At 45.1% G+C, this 21,115-nt stretch overlaps 2 protein-coding genes across 5 annotated transcripts in view; one reads left to right on the top strand and one right to left on the bottom strand.

Moving 5' to 3' along the window:
- The window catches only part of UBAP2 (ubiquitin associated protein 2), an 85,653-nt gene that overhangs the window by 61,700 nt on the left and 2,838 nt on the right, over positions 1–21,115 (top strand). For 3 of the 4 annotated variants that reach the window (XM_079994738.1, XM_079994739.1, XM_079994741.1), the window contains 6 exons: positions 1,493–1,584; positions 3,494–3,544; positions 15,253–15,331; positions 15,878–16,092; positions 19,413–19,512; positions 20,604–20,711. In XM_079994738.1, coding sequence (XP_079850864.1) covers positions 1,493–1,584; positions 3,494–3,544; positions 15,253–15,331; positions 15,878–16,092; positions 19,413–19,512; positions 20,604–20,711 — 645 coding nt within the window. The remainder of the gene's footprint in view (positions 1–1,492; positions 1,585–3,493; positions 3,545–15,252; positions 15,332–15,877; positions 16,093–19,412; positions 19,513–20,603; positions 20,712–21,115) is intronic. The other variant, XM_079994740.1, reaches the window with a different exon arrangement.
- Positions 4,468–8,648, bottom strand: LOC307226365 (interferon type A3-like). Its single transcript, XM_079995145.1, has 2 exons — positions 7,348–8,648; positions 4,468–7,227 (listed from the first exon to the last, which is right to left on the bottom strand). The coding sequence occupies exons 1-2, from the start codon at positions 7,728–7,730 to the stop codon at positions 6,987–6,989; spliced, it is 624 nt and encodes a 207-aa protein (XP_079851271.1). The 5' UTR covers positions 7,731–8,648; the 3' UTR covers positions 4,468–6,986.

The raw sequence follows: 21,115 nt of genomic DNA, 5'->3' as shown, positions 1-21,115 counted from the left end.
CCCTTCAGGACAGAGTTGCAAAGTGCTGGAAAGTGAAATGGAATGTGGAAAATAAATTAAGACCTTCCAAATTGGAATGTTCTCAGTTGGGCCATTCCAAACTCTGGCAAGAGTTTAGCCAGTCTATATTTGGAGACGTTTTGTGGCCAAGGTCAATGTAGGTAGACTTTAATATGTCAAAAGGAATAGAAAATGGTTGTGAGAGTCTACCTTAAGATTCTAGTATCCTTTTGCCTGAGTAGTTGTCCCTTCTTAAGCATACGCATGCTCTCAGTGGAGACTGTGCTCTACCAATGTGCATCTCTTACCAGTTTAAACAATAGTCTGCTTTGCACATTATGTTCAGCCAAACCATGGCTTCGTGGGAGCATGTGGGTTCCCAGAGAGGAGATTACAGCCCCATTGTTCCTGGTGGTTCTAGTACAGCACTACACTGAGCAAAGCTTTGGTTTGGCTTAATGTACTGTATTGTGCAAACTCAGTCTGGTGGTTTAGCTTTCCTGGAGAACCTGAGTTGTAAATCGTAGGACAAACCTTGATTACAGCTCATGATTAGGTCTGGAGGGAGCTTAGATCACAAGGTCAGGGAACCGACAAGAGAGCTTGTTGTTTCTCCCCACCTAGGAAGTGTAAAAAGCTGGCTAGCAAAGAAAACTGCTTCTTAATAACTTTTCTTGTCGTGCCTGCTGGTTTCAGAATTAAACTACTGCACGGTATAGAATTCCAGTCGCAGAGGGTTTACCTCCCTGGACAAAGACAAGAAGTTGAGGACATGGGACCAGGGAAGGGTTAACATACAGAATGGGGAGGAAATGAGACTGCTGCAGTCCAGGAGAAGGCATCGGTGGGAAGATGGAAGAGGCAGAAGAACTGGGGTAGGGGTATGGGAATAAGGTGGAGGCAGCAGCCTGAAGGAGCCCCTTCCTGGAACCCTGAAGAAGCTGCTGCCTGAAGTGTAGACAAAGCAGAACAAGATGGACCATTGGCAGATTCCTATGATAAGCGGTGACTGAAGCTTGTCAAAGGGTGCCTTCCGACTGTCAGTATTTTGCAGGAGAGATTTGGGCACCTACTGGAACATTAAGTTTGCTCATTTAAAGTGGATTGAAGTTCTCTGCTATCCTAGCACAACAAACCCCCACAACCTGGACTTTTTACTGTTTGGAAACATTGAAAAGTGTTGGCTAGATGAACGATAAACAGGAAGACGTGTAAACAGCCCGCAAGCAAATTGGGGGGAATGCAGAATGAATGCTGTTTTGACATACTGTATAACCACCCCACCCTCAGAGCAGAATAGTAAGAACTGAATATATAGTTGCCTCCATGTAAGCAAATCAGGATGCATGCTGAGTAAACACGTCGTCTGAAGGAGCCCAAAGAGCATATTTCAGACCCCGAAACCTGTCTCTCTCTCTTTCTTTTTCTTCCTTTTTTGTTGGTATTTTTGTTTTATATATTATATATAAAAACATGTCTTTTGGTTCTGCAGGCAAAGCACCCCCCAACCTGCCCCAAGGTGTACCACCCTTGTTACATAACCAGTATATTGTTGGACCTGGAGGACTTCTGCCAGCCTACCCAGTAAGCGGTTTCCTTGTGCCTCCCGCAAATGAACTTGGCTTCCACCTCCATGTTGCAGGCGTCTGGGGCAGTGTGTCTGTGTCTGTGTCTGTCTGCCTGTCTGCCTGCCTGCCTGTCTGTCTGTCTCTCTGTCCCAGCCAGGTTGTGTAGAATGGGCTGTCTGTGGACCACCGACTTGTTCTGTGGCTCAGTTCTAAAGATGATAATGAGAGTTGTACTGCTTGGGTTGCATGCACAGCTGGGCCCACCCTGAACCTGAAAGAGAACCCATTTTGCCAGCCTGGGGCCTTCCAGATGTTTTGGATTGCAACTCCTGCCGGGCCCAGCCAGCAAGAGCCCTTATTCCTCTGACCTCTGAATTTCAGTTGACTTAACATCTAATCTGGAATATAGCAACAGTTTCTGAACTGACTTTTTGTTTCATAGAATCAAGAGTTGGAAGGGATACTGAGGTTCATCGAGCCCCATCCCTTGTGATGCAGGAATCTCAGCTTAAGCATCCTTGACAGAGGGCCATCGAACCTCTGCTTAAAAGCCTCCAAGGAAAAGGTGGTCAGGGATGCTTTAGTTGAGATTCCTGCAGTGCAGGGGGTTGGACTACATGATCCTTGAGGCCCCTTCCAAATCTACAACGCTATGAGTCCGCTCCGCTGTTGAACAGCTCTTATTGTCAATTGTCCCCTGACAGTTTCCCCCTCACAAAGTCACAAGCATCTTAGAAGTACAGTGGGGCCTCGCAAGACGAAATTAATCCGTTCCGCGAGTCTCTTCGTCTAGCGGTTTTTTCGTCTTGCGAAGCAAGCCCATTGATGGCTTAGCGGCTTAGCGCTATTAGCGGCTTAGCGGATAAGCAGATAAGCGGCTTAGCGGCTTAGAAAAAGGGGGGTGGAGGGGAAAAACCCCGCAGGAACTCGCAAGACATTTTCGTCTTGCGAAGCAAGCCCATAGGAAATTCGTTTTCCGAAGCACCTCCAAAACGGAAAACCCTTTCGTCTAGCGGGTTTTCCGTCTTGCGAGGCATTCGTCTTGCGGGGCACCACTGTACATAGCTTTGCTTTCAAGCCATAGCCTTAGAACTGATGTTGGGAGGAAGGTGGAAGTCTTGGTTTCACTGTAGGCTCGCTCTTTCTTTTGACAGCCACAAGTTAAAAATTCAATACAGGAATTGATTGGGGGGGGGGGTCGTGAAAGTGAGGGAAATTGTATGTTTATTCAGAAAGCATTGTCTGATCCTGCTGTACTTGCATTTTTTGTCTCTTATAGAGTTAAGTGCAACAGAGCTTAAGAGGGCCTGAAGACAAGGCTAGAAAACCAGTCTGATGCTACTGGAGTAACACTACACACACACACACACACACACACACACACACACACACACACCGGGGGGGGAACCATTCCTGACCATTGCCCATGCTGGCTGGAGCTGATGGGAGTTGCAGTTCTCTAGATGTTCCCCATTTCAAAGCAATATTCTCTCAGCCTGAGAACCCCTTCCCCCAATCTACAACAGAAATACAACCATGCTGACCTACCTTGCTGGGCTGTTGTATGTGTTATAAGAAGACTGTGTGGATGAGCTCTGTAAATGCTAGGCACTTGAGAATGTGATGCTGCTTCTGCTGAATACTACGAATTACGTTTTCATTTAGCCAAAAGCACCAGGCTACTGTGCTTCACAGGGTAGTGTCATAAGCAAACTCTGTCCTTCAAAAAGTGCAGCAGTTCCTCCAAAGGATGCTGTTCAACCAGCATGACATTTGACATAACAAAACCTGGTGGTTTTAAAATGCTGCTTGCTTCATGAGCCTGGATTGAGAATTTGCCAATCGAAGTGGTTCCTTGGGAGTGCCGCCTTACAACTTCTTTCTGTATTTTCTCCCTGTTCCTCCTCCTCCTCTCTGTCTTCAAGCAGATTTATGGTTATGATGATCTCCAAATGCTGCAGTCCCGGCTGCCTGTGGTAAGTAGAATTTCCTGTGTTGTTGGTTTTTTTCAAGCTGCAACTGAGCTGGTTTCATTTTTTTGAGGTTTACACTGGTCATAGAGTAGTGGAATGTTCATGGGCTCTGAGGTGTATTCTGTCTGCTGTGATGTGTTTATTTGCTCTGCAACTGCCTGTCTCTGTTTATTTGCTTGCTTGTTTTAAACAAATTCCCCCTCTGTGATGCACCTGCTTTTGGAGACCTGTGTATCCTGTTGGATTCCATTATGCCCTGCAGCAGCCTTCAACAACCTGCTGCCCTCCAGATATTTTGGACTAAATCTCCCATTGTCCCTGACCATTGCCCATGCTGGCTGGGGCTGATGGGAGTTGTAGACCAAATATCTGGAGCGACTGGGTTGGAGAAGTCTTCTAAGTGGTGTTGTGGGAAAAGGAGGGTTAATCCAGGATGTGATTTTGTTGGCATACTCATGCTGCAACATTATGTAGCAGCGGTTCTCAACCTGTGGGTCCCCAGATGTTGTCGGACTACAACTCCCATCGTCCCTGAGCTCTGGCCTTGCTAGCTAGGGGTGATGGGAGTTGTGGTCCAACAACATCTGGGGACCCACAGGTTGAGAAAGGCTGTTATATAGTATCTTGTGGCATGACCAGCCTCCTGGGAAGAGACCGTGATGCTCCCTGTTTTGAAGATGCCTCTTTTGTCTCTGCACTGGGTAGGAGTTAAGCAACTCCCAATGGTGGCGCTTAGATGGGGTGCTGGAGGTATAAATGACTATCAGACTTTGAAAAGCTGATATCACCAGATCAAGTTCATCAATTTTCTTGAATTAATGAGAGTTTTAATTGGATTTTGAGTAAATGTGCAATGAGTTGTTGCTGCTTTGAATTTTATTGGGTGGTTATCTTCCTTAGTGCGTCATGGAAACTGCTATTCTGAATCATGGTTTTTAGGGGCTGGGTGGGCTGAATTTTTTTTTTGGGGGGGGGGGCACCGCTGTTCTAGAACTGCATCAGCTGAGGTTCACGCCAAGGTTTGGAAAAAGACGGGAGTAGCCATGGTGGGGCAATATTGGTCTTGAGATTGATGGGGGAGAAGGTCACTCCTGGTGGGGATTTCATCATAAATGATCATCGATCTCTTCTGACCTTGACGGATGGGTAGATTTTCTTTCCTGGAGTTGAGGGCACATTCTTCAACAATCCTTCTCAAGGTGGTGTTGGTTGGCTGCGGCTGTGCTCTGAAATATTGGTTCACAAAGTTCTATCTTGTGCTCAACACTGTTTAATATCTTTGAGTAGCCAAATAGTACAGCCAGCCAAATTGATTTTGTCGCCAGCAAACACATGCCCAACTCTGTTTAGTATTTGCGTCTGATCCAGGAGTAGCAGTTGGTTTCTTTTGAATAAATGCTTGAATGTTCTTATGGGCTGGCTGAGGATCAGTAAAATGAATCCTGCCAGGACAAAGTGGTTGATGGCCAACGGGTCTGGGAAATTTGGGTTGGGGGTGATATTCTGTACAAGGTTCTCCTCTTTATCACCCTCGCCCTCAAAATGATGTTCGTAGTTTAGGGGCGCTGCTGGGCACTGTTGTGCTATTTAATTCACAGTTGGTGGAAGAACCTGGGAGTGTCATTTACTAGCTTTGGTTGGAAAGAAAAGCTGCAATCATGACCTTGTTACTACAGTCATAAAAGGTAAAGGGACCCCTGACCATTAGGTCCAGTTTTGACCGACTCTGGGGTTATGGCGCTCATCACTTTATTGGCCGAGGGAGCCGGCGTACAACTTCCGGGTCATGTGGCCAGCGCATTACTTCCGGGTTTCGCCGCTCGCGCATGCGCAGACGGTCAAAATGACGTCACGTACATGCGCGGAAGCAGCAAAACGTGACATGCGCAGTCACGTCTTACGTTCTGTTCAGGATGCGAACGGGGCTCTGGAACAGATCCTGTTCGCACCCCGAGGTACCACTGTATTCTTGTTACCTGCCTAGTTAGATTACAGTATTGTAGCATCCTTAACCAGGTCTACACGTGAAGATGGCTTGGAAACTTCTGTGAATTCAGTGTTAATTTTGCTTGCTGGTTTGTGAGAGACTTGCCCAAGTGCATTGACTGCCTGTGAGTTTCTGGACACAATCCAAGGAACCAGTGAAAGCACCTCGGATCCTACACACTTCCTGGAGCCCCTTCTCCCAAAGTGCCTTCTGCTGCACTCAAATCATTGAGAGAAGCCTCCTCCCTCCTTCATTGTGGTTAGACCGGAGAGGCTGCTTGTATAACCCACCCCATATTTGTCTTCCAGCAAGTGAAGACATTTCGATTTGCAAATAAAATGCCAGGTTCTGTAATGTGTCAGTTTATGTGTTTCAAGCTGTCGGTTTTGTTAGTGTTTTATGGTGGTTGTATTATTTGCAGGTTTTTGCCCTATCAGTTTCTGTCCTTATTTTAAAAAGGACCATCTGATCTAAAACTTGTGTAGAAACCTGCCTGGAGCACTATACAGTGGTACCTTGGTTCTCAAACGCCTTGGTACTCAAACAACTTAGAACCCAAACACTGCAAACCTGGAAGTAAGTGTTCTGGTTTGTGAACTTTTTTTGGTAGCTGAACGTGCTCCATTTTGAGTGTTAACGTTTCCGTTTTGAGTATTACACTGAGGTCTGTCTGTTTTTGCTATTTATTTTGCGTTTTTGTGGCTCTTTTTTTTTGTGACTGTGTGGAACCCAGTTCAACTACTGGTCGATTGATTGTGTGACTGCAGTACATTGTTTATTGCTTTCATTTTATGGATCAATGGTCTCGTTAGATAGTAAAATTCATGTTAAATTACTGTTTCAGGGGTTGTTTTTAAAATTCTGGAACAAATTAATCCATTTTACATTACTTTCTATGGAAAAGCGTGCCTTGGTTTTGGAACGCTTTGGTTTTGGAACGGACTTCCAAAACGGATTAAGTTTGAGAACCAAGGTACCACTGTATAGCAGACTTTAATAACTAACTAACTAACTAGCCTACCTTATAAGTAAAGACATCTTTGTTGTGTTTTGGTCTAAGTAGTTTTAAGGGATTCAGAAGCTCTTTGTTTTATACATTTGTAAGTCACTTCAATACTTTTTTTCTAGAAAGTGAAGAAAGATGCAATAAATAAACAATTAAATACTTAAAATTGTTTTAATATAAAATTAACAAAAAATGCATAAATCTGCATCACATCAAATAAATAAATAAATAAATAACACATATCAAGCTTCATAAAAAAAATAAAACACCTATACAAAGTCTGTACATTCAGTATAATAAAGCCCCTTTAGCTCTTCCCGTTTCTTTGGCAATTTCAGTGAGGTGGCTTGTAGCTTCCTTAACTTGTCTCTGCGAATGTTTCACAAATATTCGCTGTCAGTTTGTCATTTCTCCGCTCCGACGGTTCCTCGGGCGATGGTTGCAGAGGTTTGCTACCTCCTCATTCTCTTTGTCAGTATGTCAACGTACATGAGTCCTGATCGGACCTCCTGCTCCAGGCTCTCCCAGCAGCAGGTGCTGCCTCCGTTCCCTCTGAGAAAAGTTCTGATCCTTCGAAAATACTGCTTCAGCACCAGCTTGTTTCTCTGTTCCTCTAACTTCCCCGGTGTAGTTTTTCTCCCTCCGAGGCAACTCTTGAGGACTTGGGTGTGCGCATGCACCATCTGGAGAGACCTGCGATCAAAGAGTGGCAGAGTTTGAAGAGAGGGAGCAGACACAGATCTCTCTTTCTGCTGCCCCATCCTATCCCAACCATTCCCACCCACTCCTGCATCATGGAGAGCAGAAACCCACCTCTCTCTGTGTGCGGCCTTCCAGACAGTCTTCAGTGACTCACTGCTCAAGATGTGAAAGAACCCACGGAGAATTTCATAGATTGCTTCCGTGGCAGGTTGCGACTCGCGTATTTCCAGGATCTTTGTAGGAAAGTTGAACGTGGTCGTTTTCTTCAGGCACTCTGGGGAGAACGTGGTGCTCATCTCTCGCCACAGCTCCAGGCTCTGCAGATTAAATACTTTTTGCCGGTGTTTCAGAAAGTTGCAGTCTAGCGCTGAGACTTGGACAAAAGACAGGAGCACCAGACAAACGAGTCCCGCATGCACACGCGTTTCGATTTTCATGGTGGTTCTCAGGCGGTTTCTGCTGAGGCTCACGTAACTTATCCACTTGCGATCCATCTTTGACTATGTGCTGGTCCTCCTGCATCTTCTATTTATCCTGCAGGACAGCTTTCCTTTCATCATTTGGGTTTTCCAGGTTTCATTTTCACTTTCCACTTGCCTGTTCAGCCATGCAACTGAACCTAGGGAGCTGGACTGTGGTGGGTCCTTAAGGCAGTTTTTTCTTCTTCTCTAGTAACCCAGGATATAGTTTACGTTATTTCCTCCTCCCCACTTCTCAAATTTCAGGAAGACCACAGGGCCATTTGTTTGCCTAATTTGTATACCAAATACACCCCTCAGAGCCATGGAGGCTGGCATGTATGCCATCCCAGGCCACCCTACCCACTGGAAAAAATCTGATTTGTGAACCTCTTGTTGAAAATGAGGGTCTCATGACCCTCATTAGGTAGGTGTCTCCCAAAATCACCTATAAAGCTGAAAATATGAAGGCTACTGGTTTACAAGGCATACTGACTTATTTCTTTAAATGTTTTAAAAACCCTTCCTTTTTATTGTTTTCTGGTTTGCCACCCTGCACATCTTCAGGCGTAAAGGCAGGATAAAAATAAAATACAATAAATAAAAGCATGCTTTTTTGCATGCAAGTCTTCAACCCCAGTATATCATTGCCCTCTTTCGGTGCCATTGAGACCTCGGCAGCATGTCTGGAAATAATCACTGAAGGTTGTGTGGAGTTAAGGAAGGAGTACCACCTCAATTCAAGCAATGCATTCAATAAAAAGATCTTATGAACAGCGTGCATTAATGTAATGCAAGCATTGGAGGATTGGAGCTAGTCGTTTAGTCTTAACAGCTTCAAAAGGCATGGAGAAAAGATGTGAGGCAGGTACAATGTGGTGGAACTGAGTAAGGAAAAGGGGAGGGGAGGGCAGGGGAAGAATCTTGGCTGAACCAGAGGGAGAAAGGGGGGGAGAGAGAGAGAGAGAGAGAGACCCTGAGAGTGTACAAAAAAATCAGGAAGAGAGAGGAAAGCTGCAAATTCTGGTTTGTTTGTTTTTTAAAAAATATTTATTAGCATTTTCAAAATCAATATAAAATTAAAAACAAAAATAAACAAAAAAATAACAAAAGTACAAAAAACCAAAACTTAAAAACCAAAACACATAAAAATTCAAATACTTATTTTCTTTTAACTTGTTTCTCAGACCTCCTCACACCTCCCCTTCTTGTATTCCAATTTAAGTTATTAACTCAGCAAGTCCTTATTTATTCTAACCTGTTATTATTTTACTTTTCTTCTTTCTTCCATCCTCAATTTATGTTTAGAAACCTTATTTTCATTTAATTTAAACCATTTCAAAAACCGATTTTAACCTATCCAAATTTACACATCAATATTTATACCTCATTATTTTTTCTTAAACATTTTTCCTAAAGTCGGAAAGCTGCAAATTCTGGATGGGATTTCAATGGTTTGGGTTTGTTGGTTTGTTTGTTTTGTGGGGTGGAGGTGAGGCTTCTAAGCCTATATATCAGATGTGGTTTGAAGGTGGTTATAAAATTGTCCGGGAAGAAAAGGAAAATGGTTTGGGAGTAGTTAGTTAGTGGGGAGGGAGAGAGCAGTTGGTTCACAGCATGGGAGAGGGAAATGAGTAAAATTCTGAGGCAAGGATGAGACCCCTACCCAATTAAAAAGCATGAGTCAGAAGAGTGGATTGCATGGCCCACTAAGATAATAACACAATGAAATTCAAAGCATTAACAATAAATGGCACATTTTTCCAAGTGAAGCTCAATAATTTAATTAATTCAGCAACATGGATGAACTTGATTCGGTGGTCATCAGCTTTTCTAAGTCTTGATAGTTATTTAAGCCAGTGTTTCCCAACCTTGTGCCTCCAGCTGTTTTTGAACTACAACTCCCATCATCCCTGACTAGCAAGACCAGTGGCAAGGGATGATGGGAATTGTAGTCCAAAAACAGCTGGAGGCACAAGGTTGGGAAACACTGATTTAAGCCTCCAGCTCCTGCCTGCTTCGCTTCTCCCTCGACTCTTAGCACCCCCAGGTGCTCCCACTGACCCCCAGGGAGCGGTACTTCCCACTTTGGGAACCTCTGGACTGGACAAAGAAGCGTTGGTGCCTCTGTGGGAGTAGCTTGGAAGCAGGGTGGGTTTTAGGGGTGCTAGTGGAAGTGGGGAGGAAGGAGGAAGGCAGGCAAGCAGTAGCCCCTGAAATTTATGGCTTAGTGGGAGCTGGAAAGGGGGGGAGAGAAGCAGGAATGTGGCAGGGAGGAGAAAGAATTTGAACTCTCCTGCCCTCACCTCTCAAGCCTGCCAGTCCTTTAGCTAGTAGATATCACAAAACCTTGTTCCTTGGCCTTTGCATCCACCAGTCACCGAACATTTTGACGCCACCTCTTCAGAGTTGGGCCTCTGCTCTAGCAGCTTCCCCCTCACCATTGCTTACCATTCTTGACTGGTTAGCGGCTCTCCAAGTTTATTACTATCCTGTTCCTTTTAAGCGGAGGCGCCAGGAGATGAGCCTTGCGCATAAAAGGCACATGCATTGTGTCCATCTGGCTGCTGCGCCCTCCTGGCCAGCAGCGCATTTGCCGCCGCTTCCCCCTTTTTTGCATCGCACCTTCACACAGCCTTCCACCCCTGCCTTCCTCCGCTGCCCATGAAGGCTGAATCCCACTTGCCATGCCTGGCGTATTTCATTAATATGCAGCATTTACACATGAAAGCTGAAATAATCAGCATGTAAAGGGGTTCAAGAGGAGGCGGTTAGGGAGGAGGGGGCTGCCAAAGATCGTCTACTCTACCCCTTCCTTAATGCAGCATCCTACATGTGTGTTGGACACACACAAACACAGACTTCCCCACGGATGAATCCATCTAACTCATGAGTAGGCAAACTAAGGCCCAGGGGCCAGATCCGGCCCAATTGCCTATAAATCCGGCCACAGACGGTCCAGGAGTCAGCGTGTTTTTACATGAGTAGAATGTGTCCTTTTATTTAAAATGCATCTCTGGGTTATTTGTGGGGCATAAGAATTCGTTCGTTTGTTTTTTCAAAATATAGTCTGGCCCCCCACAAGGTCTGGGGGACAGTGGACCGGCCCCCTGCTGAAAAAGTTTGCTGACACCTGATCTAACTGCAAACAGAAAGATACACAAAGATGACTAAGTGTCCCATGTATTCAGAGCCTTCGGTTGCTTAATCTCAGGGTAATGGGTTCGAGTTCCACTCTGGGTTAAAGATTCCTGCATTGCAGGGGGTTCGACTAGATGACTCTCGGGGTCCCTTCCAACTGTATGGTGACATTGGTGATGGTGACGCTCAGATATTTGGGGCGGCTTTCTTAAATGCGTGAGCCAGGTATCTTACCTGTTGTATGGGCAGTGAATAAAGCCAGGGTCGCTAGCAATTCTGAAACGGAAGAAGCTGGAGACCAAGATGGTATCCCAGCCCTTGGTCGTCTCATGAGTCATTGAGCGTGTTTGCATCTATCATCTCCCTCCTCTCAAGGGCTCAGGGCAGATAGGTCAAAGCCCAGCTAACCTGCTCTGGAAGTTACAAGAGACTGTGAACCTCAAATTGAGAAGAAAGGGGTGGTGAGGGCAGCCCATTCAGGTGCAGAAGAGGAACCAGAAATCGAAATTTTGGGTAGGGAGGATTAGTCTCCCGGGCATTTTTGCAGCCACTCCTGGGAGCATATTGCAATTGTCTGTTTCAGTTTGGAGAGCTTGTGGGTACTTCCCCTCCCAAAAAAAAAATTCCCCTCAAACATGATTGCATCATTTCAGTATCAAAATGTAGGATTTGAACACAAACAGCGCAGACATCAGGATGACTTTTTGCACCAGCGGCATTTTTTTAAAAAAGAGTTTTCTTCAGGCATCTTTTTTTCCTTTTTTCTTTTTTTTTTTTAAAAAGAGTTTTTGTTGACTTTCGTTACCCGTTGCATTGTGTTGGGGTGATCTGCCAAGAAACTGAAAAACCCAACCGTGATAAAACTACGAAAGTGGCACATTTAGATGAGCCAGAAAGGAATGTTCTAATTCTTAAATAAATGCCGAAGTCGTCTTGTGACTTGTAGAAAAGTGCTAATGCCGGGTTCTTTCGGTTTACGTCCAGTCTTCTAAAATCTCTCCCTCCCCCCCCCCCCCCCCGGCAGTCAAAGTGTGTGTTAAAGGAGCTTTATGGAAACAATTATGAAGCCATTCTGTATTGCTGTGGGTTGAAACTGCGTCCCCATCTTTACTTCCTTGGCTGCGAGCCATCCTTCTCTGTTTTGGAAACCAGAAAACGGCAAGGGGAAATCCAACTGAGATATCGAAAGTAATATTGGCCGGAACCAAAAAAACAGGCAGGGCTGCTCCAAATATGGGCACAGAAGGTGCGGGCTGAGTTGAGATGTGTCACTCCTCAAAGGGTTTTGCTGCTGCAGCCAGAGAGACAAAGGCATGGGGATTAAAAAATAAAATAAAATTGAGGTCATCTTCTTGCAATATTTTTGGGTTGGACATATCACTAACTGTCTAGGAATCATAACCCTTTAAGAGAAGTAACAGAACTTGAAAGATGAATTATAAAAGGAGAGAAACAAGAAGTAGCAAATGAAAAGTATACTGGTGCCCATGTGACAATGTGCTAAAATTCGGGGGGGGGGGGGGCGGATGACAAATTCACATGTTAGAAGGATGAATGATAACCGTCTGGGAGAGCCCATGAGAAAATTATTGTGAAAGTGAGAGAAGGCAAGGAATCTAATTATTTATTGAAAATGGAATAAGACACAGGAAAATACCTACATACCTTGCTGAAAACAGTGTAAGGACTGGTACAGCATATTTATTTTTTATTTTTTTGCTGCTGCTGTTGCTGATGATTTCTATATGCTAATTTATTCACAGAAAAACAACCCTGTACATTATTATGTATACACATTTCTCTCTCTCTCTCTACGTATAGATATAGATAATTTTGTATGATGTATAGCATAGTATGCATATTACATTTTCTCTGCGCCCTGGAGAAGCCCACAAGACTTCTATGAATCTTTCCAATAAGTGTGCTGGTGTTCTTGTTTCTTAACCCTTGATTGGTGCATTGTTTGTGCTTTGCTGGAAAAGACACTTTGGCCGTGTTCAAAGAAATGGCTGCTTAGGAGTAGCCCCATGTGGGGCAAGATTCACGTTAAGGACAGTTGTTTATTTTCCTTGCAAAGTGCTCTGGCTAGTAACACTGAACAAAAGGCTGTGCAGAGAGATCCTAGCTGGCTTCACTGTGAATCTATTTTTTTCTTTTTTTTTAATAAATTTTTTATTAGTTTTCCAATTTTTTAAAAAAACACAACAAAAACAACATACAAACAAACACATAAATTCATAATTTCTTAACCTTATTTTCATAAGCCTCTTTTCTCGGACTTCCCCATACCTTCCCCTTTTTGCATCCTTTTTTGTTTTTAACAATTATTCAACAACCCTTTTAACCAATTAAATTTAAATTCATTCTCCTTTTCAATCAAACAAAATTTACCGCTGTAATTCTACGTCTTCCTCTCCCTTAGCATTTTAGCACTCCTCAATTTTATAGTAGCTCTTAAGATATATTTTAAACTTCTTCCAGTCTTCTTCCACAGTCTCTTTCTCTTGGTCACGGATTCTGCCGGTCATTTCTGCCAATCCCATGAAGTCGATCACTTTCGCCTGCCATTCCTCCAGCGTGGGTAGCTCTTGTGTCTTCCAATACTTTGCTAGAAGAATCCTTGCTGCCGTAGTAGCGTACAAAAAAAAGTTTTTATCCTTCCTCGGCACCAACCGGCCGACCATACCCAAGAGAAATGCCTCTGGTTTTTTATGAAAGGTGCATTTAAGTACTTTCTTAATCTCATTATAGATCATTTCCCAGAAGGCCTTAATCTTTGGGCAGGTCCACCAAAGGTGGAAGAAGGTACCTTCAGTCTCTTTACATTTCCAACATTTATTATTGGGCAGATGATAAATCTTCGCAAGCTTGACTGGAGTCATGTACCACCTGTAAATCATTTTCATAATGTTTTCTCTTAAGGCATTGCATGCCGTAAATTTAATACCTGTGGTCCATAACTGCTCCCAGTCAGCAAACATAATGTCATGACCTATGTCTTGTGCCCATCTAATCATAGCTGGCTTCACTGTCTCATCTATTGTATTCCACTTCAGCAGCAAGTTATACATTCTTGATACATTCTTAGTATTGGGTTCTAACAGTTCTGTTTCTAATTTCGATTTCTCCACCTGGAAACCGATTTTCCTGTCTTGTTTGTAGGCCTCCATTATTTGAAAATAATGGAGCCAATCCCGTACCTTGGACTTTAATTTCTCAAAACTTTGTAGTTTAAATTCACCACCTTCTTGTTCTAAAATTTCAGAATATTTTGGCCAATTAGTTCTCATATTAAGTTTCTTTACCTCCTTAGCCTCCATTGGTGAAAGCCACCTGGGAGTTTTATTTTCCAGTAAATCTTTATACCGAATCCAAACATTGTATAGTGCTTTCCTAACAATATGATTTTTAAAACCCTTATACACTTTAACCTTGTCATACCAAATATATGCATGCCAACCGAAGCTATTATCAAATCCTTCCAAATCTAGAATGTCTGCATTTTCAAGAAGTAGCCAGTCTTTTAACCAGCAGAAAGCTGCCGATTCATAATACAGTCTTAAGTCCGGCAGGGCAAACCCCCCTCTTTCTTTGGAATCAGTGAGTATCTTAAACTTTATTCTGGGCTTTTTGCCCTGCCAGACAAATTTAGATATGTCTTTCTGCCACTTCTTGAAACAGTCCAGTTTATCAACAATTTGTAATGTCTGAAACAAAAATAACATTCTAGGCAATACATTCATTTTAATTACTGCAATTCGACCTAACAAGGAAAGCTTCAGGTTCGACCATATTTCTAAATCTTTCTTTATCTCTGTCCAGCACTTATCGTAATTATCCTTAAATAAGTTTACGTTCTTAGATGTCATGTTAATCCCCAGGTATTTTACTCTCTTTGCCACCGTTAACCCAGTTTCCTCTTGGAATCTCTCTCTTTCAACATTTGTTAAATTTTTTTCCAGTACCTTAGTTTTTTGTTTATTCAACTTAAATCCTGCGACCTGACCAAATACTTGAATTAATTCTAGAACTCTTTTGGTACTAGTGTCTGGCTCTTGCAAAGTCAATACTAAGTCATCTGCAAAGGCCTTCAGTTTGTAATGTCTGGCTCCGACCTGAATCCCTTTCACCAGCTGGTCCCCCCTAATCATATTTAACAAAACCTCCAGGACCGATATAAAAAGTAATGGGGATATTGGGCACCCCTGCCGTGTCCCTTTTTCAATAAGTAGTTCATCAGTAACCACATTATTTACAATTAACTTTGCCTTTTGTTCCGAGTAATTGCACTTATACCATTTTCGAACTTTTGGCCTACCCCCATCCCATGAAGGTTCTTCTTCATAAATTTCCAAGATATGTTGTCAACATGGCTTCACTGTGAATCTAAACATTGCTGATGTTGGTTTCTCCTCAGGATTACTACGGAATTACATTCCCTGCTCCAGCAACCTTAACGGGCAGAGAGGGGAGCCTTGCTAACAACCCTTACTCAGGTGAGTCTGGATCCTAAAACATTACCTGTGCCAAGTGAAGGAGGTGATGCTTTGCTCATTGTGGCTGCCAGGTTTGCTGGTTCCATCTTTTAGGAATAAAAGTATGTATGCAGAATTCCTGCTGCCAGACCTACGACTTAATATGGACACTTATTTTCACAGGGGTGGGGAGGGACATGCTTGTGAGCTTGGTGGAAGCATTAATTAATTAATTAAACGTATATACCGCCCTTCATCAAGAGATCTCAGGGCAGATTCACAGCATCTTTCTGGTCAGCGTTAGGAAGGCAAGGGTTAGATCTTTGGGCTTGATCCTTCTTGGCTGCAGCACTAACATAAATTGAGGGTTGAATGTACAATGCGTACACTTAACAAAACTCAACTGTTCTATAAATGCATTTCAGTATTGCTAAATTTATGAAAGCGAAAGGATTTGGGCTTCACCCCTCTATAAGCGCCTCTGCTGGCCTCTAGGTCTACCTAGATCCTTGAGTTTAGACAGCCACCTGATCTCCCAATGGGGCTTTTTTTCCTTCTTCTTCCCAGGTGATGTAACAAAATTTGGTCGGGGAGATGCTGCCTCGCCTGCCCCAGCCACCACTCTCGCCCAGGCTCAGCAGAACCAGGCGCAGACTCACCACACGGCTCAGCAGCCCTTCCTCAACCCCGCCCTGCCACCCGGGTACAGCTACACTGGGTTGCCCTATTATGCCGGTGTGCCAGGAGTCCCCAGCGCATTCCAGTATGGGCCCACGATGTTTGTAAGTCACAGGGGGGATTGGAAGGGGTTGAAATGGTGTCTTGGAGATTCCACAGGGTGGGTGAACAGACTTTGCAGAGCAAAGAGGGATTTTGTCAGGGCGTGTGGGTTGTGGGTGTACAAAACCACACCCTCTGTGGCAGAGAGATTTGAGAGTCACCACATTGGGCTGTGTGACAATTCAGCCCGTAAAGTTTTCTCCCGGGAAAGCTTTGAGGATGGGATAGCCTCGTGTTTGGCATGCAAGGATTCACATCGTCCCTTGGTCAAAGAAGTCCTGTCTATGTCTGTGGTCTCCTGAAGCTCTTCGTTCTGTGGTCACCTTTGGGCAAGGGATTTGCTGCTGTCTCATTCCTGCATTGCAAAGGGTTGGTCCAGATGAACCTCAGGGTCCCTTCCAACTTTATAGTTCTGTGATCCTATGATTCCTGTTTGCCCAGATTGCCTACATTTGTGGGGGAATGTCCCTGCCAAGAGAGGTGACTTGCCATGGCTTGCAAAAGGCATTGACATCTGTGCTGTGAGAACCCAAGCATGTGTATTTCAGCCAGAAAAGTGGGTCAGTTGGTCAGCTTTTTCAAGCCTGGGAATTGCCTCGCACCTCAGACTGAAGCATGAAATTCACTTTAGGATATTTGTGGGGGGGGGGTTCCCCACTGTACGCCTTCTTTCCACCTTCCCCCCCCAAAAAAAACCCCATTTTTTTAACAGCAGCAACAATTGAAATGGTGTTGTTGCTACTGGCATGAGCAGCTGTAATTCATGATGCATCTCCAGAGCCTGCTGTTTGAAGGCAAGAATGTCAGGAGATGGGACAGTATGTCACAGGACGGTTTTTGTAGAGGACAGAACTCAAGTGCTGGATGAGCATGCCTGAGGAGGTCTAGAATGAGCTAGAAGCAAGTGGGGAGGCCCTGAAATGCCTGCGAAGAACACTTGAAGTTTGAATTCTCTTGAATTTAATGGAATTCAAATTGTAATATGATAAAATGCAATATAAGAAACAAAAGGGGGCTGTTAGGCTGCTGAACGGAAAATAATATAGTGCAACTGACTTTCGGGGTTGGTGTGTTGTGCGAGTGCAGTGAGATTTTAGTGTTTGTGGGGGGGGGGAGGCCCAGCTAATTTCATTGTACACAGGTTGTAAATTGACAATAAAGGTATTATTATTATTATTATTATTAATTTATTATTTGTAGCCCGCCCATCTGGCTGGGTTTCCCCAGCCACTCTGTGCGGCTTCCATAAAAACCAAAAATACACTAAAATATCACAGATTAAAAACTTCCCTGAACAGGGCTGCCTTAAGATGTCTTCTGAATGTCAGGTAGTTATTTATCGCTTTGACATCTGATGGGAGGGCGTTCCACAGGGCAGGCGCCACTACCGAGAAGGCCCTCTGCCTGGTTCCCTGTAGCTTTGCTTCTCGCAATGAGGGAACCGCCAGAAGGCCCTCGGTGCTGGACCTCAGCGTCCGGGCAGAACGATGGGGGTGGAGACGCTCCTTCAGGTATACTGGGCCGAGGCCGTTTAGGGCTTTAAAGGTCAACACCAGCACTTTGAATTGTGCTCGGAAACGTACTGGGAGCCAATGTAGGTCTTTCAAGACCGGTGTTATGTGGTCTCGGCGGCCGCCCCCAGTCACCAGTCTAGCTGCCGCATTCTGGATTAGTTGTAGTTTCCGAGTCACCTTCAAAGGTAGCCCCACGTAGAGCGCATTGCAGTAGTCCAAGCGGGAGATAACTAGAGCATGCACCACTCTGGCGAGACAGTCCGCGGGCAGGTAGGGGCTCAGCCTGTGTACCAGGTGGAGTTGGTAGACAGCTGCCCTGGATACAGAATTGACCTGTGCCTCCATGGACAGCTGTGAGTCCAAAATGACCCCCAGGCTGTGCACCTGGTCCTTCAGGGGCACAGTTACCCTATTCAGGACCAGGGAGTCCTCCACACCAGCCCGCCCCCTGTCCCCCAAAAACAGTACTTCTGTCTTGTCAGGATTCAACCTCAATTTATTAAAAGAAGCAATAAAAATACAATTCAAAAGCATGATGCATTTAGCAGCGCATGTTACAGTTCCTAAAGAGGCAGGAAAATCATTAAGTGGTCCTTGGGTGGGTGGGAGATTGGGAACCACTAGACTGGAAATAAGCAAATGAATTACGGGCTCAGGAAAGAACTGAGTTTTGCTGCTACAAAAAAATAAAGCATCAGTTCAGGAGAGAGAGCCCTTTAATTTTATGGATTTTGTGCACTCCATATTAGGTACCTTATATTTGTCAGGACACAGGTTAAGAAAAGCACATCGACCCAGGTGCATAAAATGCTACGTCAGTTTTATTTGCAGTGGGAAGGCGGAACAGAAGGTGGGAATAATAACTTTTGCTGGATGTTACTGGGCCCAGGAGAAAAAAAAGGATGGATCTTGCAGAATCTCCAACAAGCTCTTGATTTTGATTCTTAGGGTTTGGGTGGGGAGACATCAAGCTCCATACATACTACCACCATGATAACAGTTCACACCATTTATCAGGACAAATATATTTCCGAGTCAGATCCAGAAAGATTAGTGCACCCACCTTGTGTGTTCTTTCCCTTTTGCAAAACTGGATAGCAAAGCATGTCAGCACATAGATCAGATCAAACAGACGTTGGCAATACTTCATGGGGTCCTTTCCCAACGCTAAAACTCAGTGATTCTAAGTGTCCTCTAGTCCAACCTGCTACAATGCAAGGATCTCGGCTAAAGCAGACGGCCATCTAACCTCTGCTTTGAAACCTCCAAAGAAGGAGAGTCCACCACCTTCCAAGGGAGACTGTTTCACAGTTGAATAGCTCTTACCTGTGCTGCTTCTTAGCTCACTGCCCTTTAGGTATACAGTGGACCCTCTGGATATGAATTTAATTCATTCCGGGGGTCCGTGCACACCCTGAAAAATCCGTAACCAGAGGTGCCACTTCTGCGTCCACACACAGCGCGATAGAGCGCTTCTGCGCATGCACACTGTACGCAGTGCGCTTCTGGGCTTGCGGCAAAATCTGGAAAAATACTTCCGGGTTTGCTGCTTTTGCAACTCGAATATTACGTATCCAGAGAGGTACGTAACCTGAGGGTCCACTGCAGTTGGGAGCTGCCGGCTGGGCACTTGGTCTCCTCCCATGTGTTCTCTGCTTTCCTGCCTGGGGTGAGCTCTCCCGCTCCCTGTTCCTTAGCCAAGTGGCACGGGCTCTTGAAAACAGAGGTGCCTCTTTGACATGCCCACTAGGTGGCAGTCGAAAACTTCCAGCTGCTGCCACCTGACTCCTTTATCTGCCTTCTTCCAGGTCCCACCAGCGTCCGCCAAGCAGCATAGTGTCAGCTTGAACACAGCCACGACACCCTTCCAGCAGGCGACCGGCTACGGTCAGCACAGCTACGGAGCAGGTAAGAGGGGAGCATAGGCTGTCAGTTCTCTGGAATGTGCAGAGCAGGCACAAAACAGCAACTGGACTTGCTGTCTCTTTCTAATGCTGCTTCTCTTAGTTATGGGGAGAGGAGCCCCCTGGAATGAGATGCTGCTGCTCCCATCCCCCTCTGGGATGCAGGACTTTGGAGACTTCTATAAAAACTCCATAAAGTTGGTGGGCAGGAGCCCCGCAAGAGTTTGTTGTGATGCCCTGCTGCTCTTGAAATCATAGGGTGGGGTGAAGGGAGGCTGGAAGCTTCTACAGAATCAGAGTTGCTTATTTAGGCATTTGGAGGGACGGCTCCTTTATTTTTCCGGCTTAGAAATGCTTGGCTCCAAGTCCCTCACAGTTCCCCACAACCCAGTATCTTCCAGATATTTTGAACTTCAACTCCCATTCTCCCTGACCGTTGGCCGCACCAGATGGGACTGATGGGAATTGTAGTTCCAAGCCATCGAAGGATGCCAGAGACGTGTGGTGTGAGTGGGGCGGTCACCTCTGCTCACGGGAACCCTTTTGAAACCAAGACCACTATTCCATTCAAGCCACCGGTAGCGTCCTGGGCTGTAGAGGCAGAGTAAGGCTTGGCTGAGGGACGCAGGTGGCGCTGTGGGTTGAACCACAGAGCCTAGGACTTGCCGATCAGAAGGTCGGCGGTTTGAATCTCCACGACGGGGTGAGCTCCCATTGCTCAGTCCCTGCTCCTGTCAACCTAGCAGTTCGAAAGCACATCAAAGTGCAAGTAGATAAATAGGTACCTCTTCGGCAGGAAGGTAAACAGCGTTTCCGTGCGCTGCTCTGGTTTGCCAGAAGCGGCTTGGTCATGCTGGCCACATGACCCGAAAGCTGTACGCCGGCTCCCTCAGCCAGTAAAGCGAGATGAGCGCTGCAACCCCAGAGTCGGTCACGACTGGACCTAATGGTCAGGGGTCCCTTTACCTTTGCCTAAGGCTTGGCTTATCTCAGAGCCGCCAGAAAGCAACGCCTGCACAAGATGTGATTGTACTTTAGGCACAGATGTGGTCCTGCCAGGAATCAACACATCCCACTTTTTGTGTTTTCCTCCAGGCTACGATGACCTGACGCAGGGGACGGCAGCTGGAGATTACAGCAAAGGGGGATACGCTGGGTCGGCGCAAGCACAAAACAAATCCTCTGGCAGTGGACCAGGAAAAGGTAATGTAGCCATTGATGTAGGTGCCTTCTCTCCTTCTGTTGCATCAGGAGAACCGGAACAGGGATTTTTACGCACATTACTTAACGTTCCATCAGGCTCCCCCTTCAGCCGTCATCTGCAGCCACCGTTCCATCAAGCTGTAGAGGGAGATAGGATTGCAGAACCTTTTAATCAGCTCTGTTGAAAGACTAGCATCTTTTGGCTTCACCTCTCACTGAAATTTTGATAGTCGGCCACTGGGGGAAGCCCTTTGAATGACTTTGAGAGTGCCTTACAGGTTTTGAAATAATTATATGTAGGCATTGTTTTGTAGTTCCCATTCAGAGAGCTTTCTCCAGTTCCTTCCAGGCTGAAGAGATGCACCTTATCTTTTCTTAACTAAGTGTTACAAGATTAAACAAAC

This window comes from Podarcis cretensis, assembly GCF_951804945.1.
Source record: "Podarcis cretensis genome assembly, chromosome: 11".
In the NCBI taxonomy this organism is placed as follows: domain Eukaryota; kingdom Metazoa; phylum Chordata; class Lepidosauria; order Squamata; family Lacertidae; genus Podarcis; species Podarcis cretensis.
The sequence above is the reverse complement of the archived record's forward strand: the minus strand, read 5'-3'. Positions and strand labels throughout refer to the sequence as shown.